General features: G+C 47.2%; 1 protein-coding gene and 1 pseudogene across 1 annotated transcript; both read left to right on the forward strand.

Moving 5' to 3' along the window:
• The first annotated feature begins 777 nt into the window (after positions 1-777).
• On the forward strand, positions 778-2,668 carry LOC133900975 (uncharacterized). The gene is made up of 2 exons (XM_062342274.1): positions 778-1,133; positions 2,184-2,668. Exons 1-2 carry the CDS (start codon positions 996-998, stop codon positions 2,418-2,420), a joined length of 375 nt encoding a protein of 124 aa, XP_062198258.1. The 5' UTR covers positions 778-995; the 3' UTR covers positions 2,421-2,668.
• Positions 2,669-4,467: 1,799 nt separating this feature from the next.
• On the forward strand, positions 4,468-6,255 carry LOC133900291 (probable E3 ubiquitin-protein ligase ARI5; annotated as a pseudogene).
• Positions 6,256-11,916: the final 5,661 nt, after the last annotated feature.

The following is an 11,916-nucleotide window of genomic DNA, read 5'->3' on the forward strand; positions in this document are numbered from 1 at the left end:
GGCCAGCATCAAGCAAGATAGCAGGTACAATAATCCTTGCCACAAACAGAGGACGAACAAATGGGAATCGCCATGCCCAAAGCATGCTAACAGACCTGACTCTTTCAATCTACAGGCTAAAATCTGGAAGGGAACTCGTTTGAATCTCATGCAATAATCAAATTGAACACAATTCAAGTCAGATTGATGCTACAAACAGAGTTATTTAATTAAGCTACAATCCTACCATTTTGCTGCACAAATGAAGGAAGGTTTCCATCATTGCCTACCAGATCCGAATGTTAAGTGTGCCAAACCCTCAGATCCGTGCACCAAACCAAGAACGATGACACATTTACAGACTAATCACTACAAATCACAGCATATTCCGGAGGTACCTTCCCTACAACAGCTACATCGTTGTATCCCCTTCACTGCCGACGGCAACCAACCGCAGCACCGCCCAACCTCCACGCATATCCATCGATCTCGGAGCGGAGGACTTACCAGAGCCTTGGGGAGGACCACGGTCTTGCTAGGGCGGCGGTGGCCGAGCAAACTGAAGGTGGGGAAGCCGCTGGATCTGCGTCGTCTACCGGCTCACCGGATGGTGCTCGCTTGCCGCCTCGCCTCGCCGCCGCAACCAGTCGCTAGCTCCACTTCCTCCTCTCCACGGGAGCAACGGCCGGTACTCGAATCCCCTCACGCACAGTGTTGAGGCGCCCGCATCTCTCCGCAATTTTGCCGATGCCAATCCTCTCCCCGCTTCCCTGTTCCACCGGATACGGTACCCGCTGGAGACGGATGTGGCCGGCTTCGGGACCAAAACCAGCCGCTACAGCGTTTTGCAGCTCGGAAACGGACTCAGCTGGAGTTGGTCTAACGACGCTAGGGTTCCGCCGCCGCTGCCGGTCGAGCGGGTGAAGCCCCTCCCTCACAGACGGTCTCCTGCGCCTTCGGCCGGTCGTCGTCATCGAGCGGATCCAAACTCTTTTCGTCGTCGCCGTGAGAGAAAGATGTCGGCGAACTCGAGGGCCAGCTCCGATCCGGTGGACCTCGAGAAAAGAGCCGCCGGGATGAAAACGGCGGCGGGGGAGGAGGAGGAGCTGGCCGTCGTGGACCCGCGGAAGGCCGATTTGATCAGGCGCTCGCTAGTGAGGCTACTGTTCCTCCCTTGTCCTAGCTACATAAACCTCCTTTCCCCGATTTCCTCTTTCCTCTTGCCTTGCTCTCGATGGATTTGCTACAGTCCGTCGTGTTGTTGCTCTGTTGTTGTCTACGGATCCACTCCTAGCTGCGAATTGGGATGTTCAGGAATGCTTGATTGCTGCTGGTTTCTTAAATTGAGTGTTTAGATCTTGAAAATCTGGAATGCGCTCCAGCATCCAGTATTCCTTTCTAATCTCACTGGAAATTGTATGCTGTTTGCTACTTTCTTTACGCCGTGCATGATGATACAATGACCTGACAAGTATTATGCGCAACTATAATATATGTCGTACCTGTTATCTACTCACATGGAAGGAACCTGGTTGTACTTAATTGAAAGAACTTCTGTTCAATCTCAATTATTTGCTGATCGATCAACATTGCGTATCGCTAAATTACTTACTTGAGGGCTGCAGATCACTTTCCTTGATATATATTACTTGTGTGTTATGTACTGATCTGTGCATCCTACTTTTTAAATGTTAAGTAACTACTCTTAAGTTGATGACCGTGCTACTATAAACTAAGCTTTCCAGTTTCCACAACCCCTTCAATACACTACTAAATAGGCAAAATAAATGGTTCCAGTGGATTTTTGTGCCCTATCGAAGTATACAACTATACATACTAATCTTTGTGCTTTATCCAAAGATGTTTGTGCTATTTTGGATAATGTTCCCAAAGTTACTGTCAGAACCTGTGCTTGTAGCAAGTGCGACTAATATTTTCACCTTGTTGTGCTTCTATCTGGTAATGGGTATTTGAGTTGTCTGATCCCTCACCGTGTTTACTAGAAATCCTTATTCTATTGACGTTTGAACTTGTTTCCCATCTATTCGAGAATATGTTGCCCCCACTTGCTGCCACATATAGCCCTGTTCATAATTGAATTCCATACAGTTTACCTTCATGCCAATTAATGTGCCCTTTTTTTGCGCACAAGAGCCAGCATTGTATTTGTTCTGCCTACTAATCTTTGTGCTTGCTGCTTGCAGGACATTTTCTTCGTGGTGTATCTGCTGTTTCACGTTGGTGTCTTGGCAGTGATGGTCATGGTTTCCAACAACTGGTGGGATCCGTGGCCGGGTGTTCTTATCCTATCGCCTATCTTCGTAGGGACACTCTGGCTGACACCCAAGATGAAGGGCGTGTATATTCAGCTCTATGCCACGAAGTGGCCACCGGGAAGTGACAGCGATCTTTCTACCAAACTACTGGCAGCTGAGAAATAAGCCAATGAGTGAATAAGTGTCGCTGTTAGTATGTGCAGTTTGGTGCCCTGATAGTAGTAGTAGGCTAGTGGTATAGACTGGTAGTATGCATGGTGCCTGCCCTTAAGCTAGTTCTTCAGTTTTGTATGCCCAGCTGATAAATTGGACAGGCACCAGATGGGCGTGGATTTGTGTTGAGCAATACTATGGAGTGTACTTGGACCTGCCTTACCTCTATAATCGAAGCCAGCATATTTATTGTCGTTGCATGTATGGTTTCTGCTGTTCAACTCCACTCGTCTGTGTTGTTTTGCTGTTGGTCACCAGCTATATGGCAAGCGCTTGCTACCTAGAACAGCTGAACAACATTTTTTTTTAACAGAGATCTAGTACAGCACTGTTGCTCTTCTGTGTCAAATGAGTACTTGCCAAATTCAGATGCGCTCGATGCTGTAAGTCGGTCGGTCATGTGTGCCAAATAGGTATGGTGGATTTTTCTTTTCTTCATGGAGGATCAATTCAGAGTAAATACCTGACCAACTTTTGGATGTTCTTTTTGTCGATTGTGTTCTTGAATGTTCTGCTCGCATCCAAAGCTTATATTTCTGTTCATCAGGATTACAAAGTTTCAGGGTTGCAGGTGCAGTTGCCGGTACAACTCAATCAGCCCTTTGAGTTTGAGCCTTCCGCTGTTGAGATTATGGTCATAACGTTCTTGTGCTGCATTCTGTTCTTCTCTGGTTGATTATGCTGCATTTGTTTTTCTTCGTTCAGTGGTTATACTGACCCTGAATATTAGTTGATGGGTATTTGATCAACAATAGCCGGTATCTATGCCTATGGTGCAATGCTCCTTGAGATCATTACTGCAAGGAGATGCTACCCATTTGTCGATGGAGGTCGTCTTTTGAGCATTTAGTCGGTCGATCGAGACGACGAGATGGCTTCAGATTGCTAAAGTTCATAATGCTCTCGCTTTGGAACTAGAGAGAGCTTATCAATTACGTACAGACGCTTGCCAAATGACTAGTAAGCGTTCAACAAAAATGTACTGCAAAAATTTACCGATCTGGGAAAAAAAAAATGCAGCCCCTGCGCAAAAGGAATGGAACTCTCAAGACTTCGTGAACAATGCAGTCCACAGAAAGTATTGGTCAAAATGCCTCGGAGTTTACCTAAAAAGGAACTCAAATCAATGCCTCAAATGTTCAACTTTGATTATTTTTTAAACATTTGGACTTTATCAGCAACTACTGCAATTCATGTGTAGATCAATCAAGTAAAACTAGCAATTGCATACGTGTTTCACACACGTGCAATCAATTCACGACATAACAATTTGAAAACGTAAAAAAATATAGCATAACAATTGAGATTTGTATACATGAAATTCATAATATGATCATTTAATTTCAGAAGGGAGAATGGTGAGTACCTGGATAGGAGGGTAGAGAGGACCGTATCCTCTAGAGTTGATCATCTATAATAACGTTGTGAGAAGGATAAAGATAGTGACCTATTTGTGAGGGATAAAAATAATTATCGCACAATAACTTGTTGTAAAGATAACGCAATGGAGGCGACCTTCAGAAAGCCGACGCTGTAGGCAAAATGTGGGAGGCGGCGCACACTCTAGAGAAACCTCGACACTGTAGACGAAGTGCGGGAGGTGACGCACACTTTGGATAAACCTGATCATGAATGTATGGAAGGTAGATATTGGACGTATAGATATGGAAGATAAATATTAGGAGATTGAATGTATTTTTGAAAATGTATTGAAATAAATATTAGATATCTACATATAAAAGGTAAATAATGAGATATTGAATGTATTTTTAGATGGAGGAACATGATCTAACTTTGTACTGATCGTTTAATCAATTCAGATGAACGGTAAAGATCGATCGAATCTGTCACAACTTATGTATTTTACAGAGTATATATAGTTAAGATAAATTATTGTTCCCCAACCTTTACCAAAACCATCCAGATTCTGGAGATTAACAGCCGATTGGCAGCACCGTGCGTGCCTACGTGGCTAGGGTTAGCCTATTAGCGGTGCGGCATGGCATCAGACGGCAGCGACGACGACGGCTACGGCGGCAGCAACAAGAGATGCCGAGACGCCGGCGAGTGCGGCGATGGCACCTGCGATCACATGAACGGCGGCTGCGACGTTTGTGGAGAGCATGCTAAGGAAACGGTCGACGACGACGACGACACCGCCGAGGATTACATGTACGAGGACTACAACGATGAGGAAACGAAGGTCGACTAGTCGGAGTGCGAGAAGGAACAGAGGTACATCGTTCTAACCGAAGACGTTGTCCGCGCGTGGCAAGAGGCGGACACGGGCACACGGCCAAGCCACCAAGGTCGCCGAGGTCCTGTCGATCCCGTCGGGCTTCGCAGCCGTCCTGCTGAGGCACTTCAAGTGGAGACCCCGGCGGGTCCAGGAGGAGTGGTTCTCGGACGACCGGCGCGTCCGCAAGGCCGTCGGCCTGCCGGCGGACGGCGTCCCCGTCCCCGTGGCGCTCAACCACCGGCGGCCTGTCTGCGTCATATGCTTCGGCCGTTTCCACGCCGGCCGGATGGGATCGGCGGGGTGCTCCCACTACTGCTATGACGAGTGCTGGCGCGGGTACATCAGTGCAGCGGTGGGCGACGGCGCGCGGTGCCTGGCGCTGCGTTGCCCAGACCTGTCCTGCTCGGCGGCTGTCGTCCGGGAGCTCGTCAACGAGGTGGCCGAGGACGCGGACAAGGCCCTGCACGAGCGGTTCGCGCTCCGGTCGTACGTGGAGGAGAGCGGTAGCAGGATCAAGTGGTGCCCCAGCCCCGGGTGCATCCACGCCGTGGAGTTCCTCGGCAGCGACGGCGACGCGGCGGACGTGTTCTGCGAGTGCAAGCATGGCTTCTACTGGACCTGCGGCGAGGAGGAGCACCGGCCGGTGTCGTGCGACACGATGCGCGCGTGGCTGGCCAAGAACAGCTCCGACTCGGAGACGGCGAACTGGGTGCTAGCCAACACGAAGCATTGCCCCAAGTGCCGGTGGCCGATCGAGAAGAACCATGGGTGCATGCGCATGACGTGCCGCGCCCCCTGCGGCCACGTGTTCTGCTAGCTCTGCCTCGACCCATGGGGACAGCACACCAGCTGCGACGGCTTCCGGACGCCGCAGGACAATCCCGACGTCGGCAAGAAGCTCGCCCTCAGCATGGAGGAGGAGCGGCGACGGCAGGCCAAGGCGTCGCTGGACAGGTACCTGTACCACTACGAGCGCTGGGCGGCCAACCACACGTCTCTGCAGAAGGTGTTCAAGGACATGGCCGAGCTGGAGAGCTCCGAGCTCAAGAGGATGGCTGCCGCAGTGGACCTACCGGAGACAGAGATTAACTTCGACTTCCTGACCAAGGAGTACAAGCAGATCGCCGACGGCCGGTGGGTGCTGCGGTGGGAGTACGTGTACGGGTACTACCTGGACCCGGAGCGCGACGCGGCCAAGCGCGGCTTGTTCGAGGACCTGCAAGAGCAGGCAAACTCGTGGCTGGAACGCCTGCACGGCTGCGCCGAGCTGGAGAGGAGGGAGCTTTTCTGTGCCAACGGCGAGGCCGCCATCGTCCGCAAGCTGTTGAAGTACTACAGGGACAAGGTCGTGAACCTCACCGCGGTGACGTGAACCTTCATAGAGAACCTTGTGAAAGCGTTTGAGACCGACGACCTGCCTGAGTAAGTCATTCAACTAGCTCGTGGATGGATCCATGGATGGTTCCTCCTCCATCAGATTGATCGCCTTCAAGATTAGTTCTTCAATTTTACCTCACTCAGACCATTTCAAATTAGGGATATGAATTAGTTTGGTGATGACACGGAAAGATCACAAATTTAGATTAATACAATTGAAACTTCGTTACTACACTATATTAGTGCCGCTGAAACGCTGAATGAACATATTGTTAATTATATACCGTCTTGTTAGCGTACCCATGGTGGCGACGACCGATGAGATCTTTCATGTGTCATGGCGAAAGGATGATTCCGGCGCTGATCCCTCGGAGAGCGCGAGTATGCTTGAGAGAGGAAGAAGAAGAAGCAAGAGAGATCGAAGACAAAATTAATGCTATTTTTCCAAAATATAATGGACCATGAAACATCCACACTTGCTTATCAGGAGCTGCAAAAATGTGTAGGTAGATCGAAGCGTACATTGATAAGAGAAATTTTGGAGCTCTGGTGTGGCGTATGACCCATCATGCTGTCACAGCTGAGGCCAGTGACTGAAGCTGGCGGGAACGTTGTCTGATTTTACTGTGCTTGTCCGGCAAGAATGCGGTAAATAGTTTTGACATCGCTGAGCGTGTGTGTTGAGTTGGCGTGTGCTGTTTGTTCACGTTATGTGTAGGCCATAGTTAGCAGTGAGTCGAGGACGAGTTTAAATGGGTTGTAATGATCCGAACACTAGCAATTATGAAGATAGAACTCGTCTCCCACCTTCTCTCTCGTGTGTTCTTCTATGAACTCTTTCTCTCCCTCGCTTCTTCTCCGATGGTATCTTCCCGATCGGTTGGGCATTACACTAGTATAAGAGGTTACAGGTCTCAGCGTGGTTGTGCCCGCGAATCCTCTCGGCTTTGGGTGGTAAAATTCCAAGGGGAGGGTTGCGATTACTTTGGTGATCGTTGTAAATCCGTTACCCGGTTCGCTTGGCTTGGAGAAAGGGCACGACAGCGCCACCGAAGCAAGGAGTACAAGTCCAGCAGGTCATTGCAGCGATGGACGAGTTCGAGAAGCACTTGATCGATTGGCTTTAGCAGCGACTTGATCGGATTGAAGCAAAGGCGGAAGGAGTTGATTTGTTGAAGCAGAGCCTTGAATCGCTGGATCTGAAGGTTATCGCGCAAGTGGATTGCCTTGATCAACTGCAAGCGAAAGTGGATCTCTCCATGGTCTCAATCGGCAGGCTTCAACAAGATCATGTGCTCACGCCCACCTCTCTGACGGGCCGCATGCCTCCTAACATCGTTCCACCCTGAGATGGTATCCTCGACGAATTCTCATTCTCACCACCACCTCATCCTACCCCTCAGGTACATATGTTGCAATCTCACCCTACTGCATTTGGGATTGCTTCTACCTACATGAATGTGCCTTCAAACCCAGTCAACCGTTCATGGATGCCTAAGATGGAGTTTCCCCAGTTTGATGGTTCTGATGTCCATATCTGGCTTGACAAGTGTGAGTCATTTTTTGAGATATATCAGATTCCTGTCAGGTTTCAAATCATGGTAGCCTCCATGCATATGATTGATAGTGCTGCACATTGGTATCAATTATTCAAGTTAACTCAAATTTGTCACAATTGGGACCCGTTCAAACATGTTGTTCTAACGGAGTTTGAAGTCAATACTCACTGTAGTAAAGTCATTGAACTTCTGCTCCACTAACAAGTTGGCTCAGTAGAAGAATATAGGAAGAAATTTGAGAATCTGGTGTACCACATTAAGTTGTTTGATAGGCACATTAGTGAGACTGTATTAGTTCACAGTTCCTGTTAGGATTAAAGGAGGAATTGAGGTCAGCAGTGGAACTTCAATTGCCTGATATAGTCAATTAGGCTACTTTGCTTGCTGCTATTTAGGAAGTTGTGTTGGACAGAAATAGAAAAAATCCTCACAAGCAACTTCACTCCAAGACCACTACTACCACAATTTATACTAAACAAGAATCTTAGTCCACTTGGAATTCTGGTGAATTGTGAAAGGCTAAATAACTCAAGGAATATCGCAGGACCCATGGATTGTGTTATCGTTGTGGTGAACAATACTCACCAACTAAAAAATGCACTGTTAATCCTAAAGGGCAACTACATGCTGTGTGTTCTGAATTTGGTGATAGAGGCACCATTTTGTCAGAAGCAACATTAGATGCTTTAGAAATGTAAGATATCCACTTTGATGTTCTTGATGCCTCTGTCTCTTAATGCTATTTCTAGTACATACCAGCTTAAATCCATACAACTGAGGGTTATGGTGGATAACCAAGTTTTGTTGATCCTAGTAGATTCTGGCAATAGTCACACATTTCTCAATTCCCACATACTGTCAAGGATCAAAAACACTGAAATGCAGATTTCACCTCTACAAGTTAGGGTTGCCAATGGACAAGTATTATCTTGTGCTCCTAAAATTCCCAATTTCAGCTGGTGGATTCAAGGACATACCTTTTCATAATGGAAGCTGGACCGGATGCTCTGAGGAAGAGGAAATATCTCCATTGCACTCTATAGAGCCTAGGTTCTATCTTCGGCGGTTTACATTCCCTAAGACATGTTAGGTCTACCTCCGATACATAATTAGGTCACTCATGATGTGTACCGTATATGTCATTGTAATTTATGTTAGCTTGTTTAGGGTGAGGGTACTTTGTTAGTGCATGATACCAAGTGTACCATAGGAGTAGATAGGCAAACATTTATACTAGACCGTACCCTACACGCGATGTATTTCTCAGAGCAATCAATGTCAGTGCCAGACCACAAGTTTGTTTCATATATTATCACTATGGGAGTCAAGGTAACAAAATTCAGACTTAGTACCACCATTATTGCATGACTGGCCCATTGGATTCCTTGGGTCTTTCGCACTCGTCTCTGCTGCACCACACTGCTACTCTGTTCAAAATGAAATGACAACACACTATTGCACTCAGTACCTAAGAAATCGGTTTGTTTAGCCTTGATGTCTTGAAATAAAAAATTCCGCATTGTACCCAATAACCAAAAAAATACTACAACAAAATATCAAAAAATCCTTGTGTCAGTTGGTTTGCTAATAAGGCTGTTTGGCTGTCGAGCCTACGGAGAGGTCCCTGTTGGCAATTGGGGTTTAGATACCCTTCCGCCTCCACGCTGGTGCCATATAGGCTAGTCGGCTCTCTGTTTGCCGATATCACTATAGTCAGCACTTGGAGATCCAGCCGAGTGGCTCCTGTTCTTACAATTTACCAAATTCAGGTTCTATTTATGCAATTTTCCATTAAAATAATATGATTTTAAAAAAATCGGCAAAAAAAATGTCTCAATCCGAATTCGGAAAGCGAAAACGATGGAGGGACCTGCCATAGTGCAGTTGGTGAGGCGCCGATGTAAGAGCTAGGACAGTCGAATTAAGACCCTATTTCCTTTTAGAAAAAAAAAAAGGCGAAAACGATGGAGTGATCACGCGTGCTAAGAACACGACGAGCATGCATTTGAGATTCCCTGGCCCCATCGCCCAACCCTTTCTCTCGTTGAAGGAAAAGAAGGAAAGCATTCGCATATGACAGATGTCTACTCTACAACCCACTAGTGTAACAAAGAAACAATAACAAAATGCTCGGTCGACGTGCTGGTTAGTCCAGTACACTCATTTCAACGCACGCGTGCAGACGGGCACGAGCGCCGGCCGCCGGAGCGCGTACGTCCTCCGGCATCGGCCAGTCGGTCTCGACCGCGACGTGTGGGTGCTGTAGTCATTGCGGTGGTGCCGCCCCCACTAGCGCGGCGGCACGGCCAGCCATTCCTGAGCAGCCGCGTCGGTCCGGCCATCAGGGGTCCACAGGTAACAAGATCAAGTAGCAAATTTCCATGCCAAGGATCAAATTAAACCAGGTCGATCTGCACGGTACAAAGTGTTCAACGAGTAGGTAAAAGGAGAGCAATGAGCCGCACCAGCCACCAGCTAGTCTGCTACTAGAAGTTTTAGTGGCAATTACTTACTTCGATACCACTGCTAGTCGATCTAATTTGTGCTTTGCGCCGATTAATTGATTGGTGTTTGCCGTTAACCCATTATAGATTTGGCTGGCTAGCTAGTTAATTATTCCACCATATGGCGGCTATCCATATAAGAATTTTGTATATGTTTGGCTGTTTGGCACGCCTTCTCGCTACTAAAAAACCTTAAATGCAGTCGGTTCAAAATCAGTCATCACAGTTGATTTCTAAAAACCACATGTGATATCATTTTTCATGCTAGAGCGAACATATGTACCTAAAAATTAGCTTAGAATACATTGCAAAGTTACTCCCATAAGTAGATTGTCTCTAGCGATAGATTGATCAACTATGTTCTGGCTACCCCTTCAAGAGCTGTGGGGATGTAATTCGCTATTATCTTCTCATCCCCACCAGCTGTCTGGATGGTCGTGGTATATATATGGAGAAACTCAATGTGATTTATGCTTTTATTGTATTTCTCGATCATCCCAGGACATCTGGAGAGAATGTCAGGCATCTGTTGATAGCACATTGCTTGGTTCCAGCACCTCCGAGAGTCTTTTTCTCCAGTGATCAGAGATCGGTTCCGATTTGATCGATGTTGGGACGTTTCCTGATTTGATTGATCAGGGGTAGAAGCCTCCTCAGAAGCAGTCGGGCGTCTTCGCCAGTTGTCAATGACTTCACGGAAGTCATTGATCGGATGACCCTTGACTAGTGAGGTCTGACAACGATTATTTACCCGATTGTCATCCTAAGAAGCCTTAATCATGGGGTTACACCTTTCCGGATCCGACGCATCTCGCAATGGGGGATTATTGGGCCTGCCCCAATTAGTACTATTTCCAGCTATGGCTAGATGGGAGTTCTCGGCATGGAGCATGATCTTCTTTGTTAAGTCAATCACCGAGTTCACACAATCCTTACTGGCTAGGGTAGCCAGATCTATGGTCGAAGGACGTATGAGAGCCTCTTGTAGAAGGAGGATCCTCTTAGCAGTCGTGGATTTAAAGCGGTCAGCCCCCTGTTGATAATCAGGAGAATGTATGATCAGGCCCCGATAAAGGCCGGAGGTGGTGTGCCTGCGTGAGGCTGACCATTGGCTTCCGCCAGGGGCCGGAGGACCCTGACCGTTTGCAAGGTCATCATTATGATGACCCAGATCATCACCTCCGTCTTTGATAACGAAGACTTCTCTGGGGTAATCTTCGCTAGAGATGGTGTCTATATTCATCATAGATGCTTCATCAGATGGCTCCGGGTTGGTATCTTGATAATCTATACTGTGAATCGTACATTCATAGTTGTCTTGGCAGCCGGGTGGTTCAAACTTGATACCGTAATCTTTGGCGCATTGATCTATAAACTGACTTACCTCGTCGCTAAAATCCACCTGATCGATCACCGGTTCGTCAGGAAAAGAGGTAAAGTTGTTATAGAACCCCTCGTCAAAAAATAGCTTTGGGCGATGTCGATAGCATATCGTGTGTAGACTCTTCAACTCCTTTTGTCATGATCCCCATGGACGGCACCAGCTGTCGACGATTGGTAAACCATTGATCTAACTAATTTGTTGAAGAATATGATGATGCTTTGAGTAGACGAATCACAAGGGGAACACACATGGGTTTTTAGATAGGTTTAGGTCTCCTTAGGATAATAATCCTATATTTTATTTATCTTGTATTGATCTGAGCCTATTATAAAGGGGTGTAGCTAGCCTAGATTGATCTAAACCTAGTCAGCAATTTCTTCCTTGG

Source organism: Phragmites australis, chromosome 19, assembly GCF_958298935.1.
Source record: "Phragmites australis chromosome 19, lpPhrAust1.1, whole genome shotgun sequence".
NCBI lineage: Eukaryota > Viridiplantae > Streptophyta > Magnoliopsida > Poales > Poaceae > Phragmites > Phragmites australis.

Coding starts and splice junctions, on each gene's coding strand:
- LOC133900975 (XM_062342274.1), top strand. CDS start 996: ATGTCGGCGAACTCGAGGGCCAGCTCCGATCCGGTGGACCTCGAGAAA. Junction 1,134..2,183: donor ATTTGATCAGGCGCTCGCTA/GTGAGGCTACTG, acceptor TGCTGCTTGCAG/GACATTTTCTTCGTGGTGTA.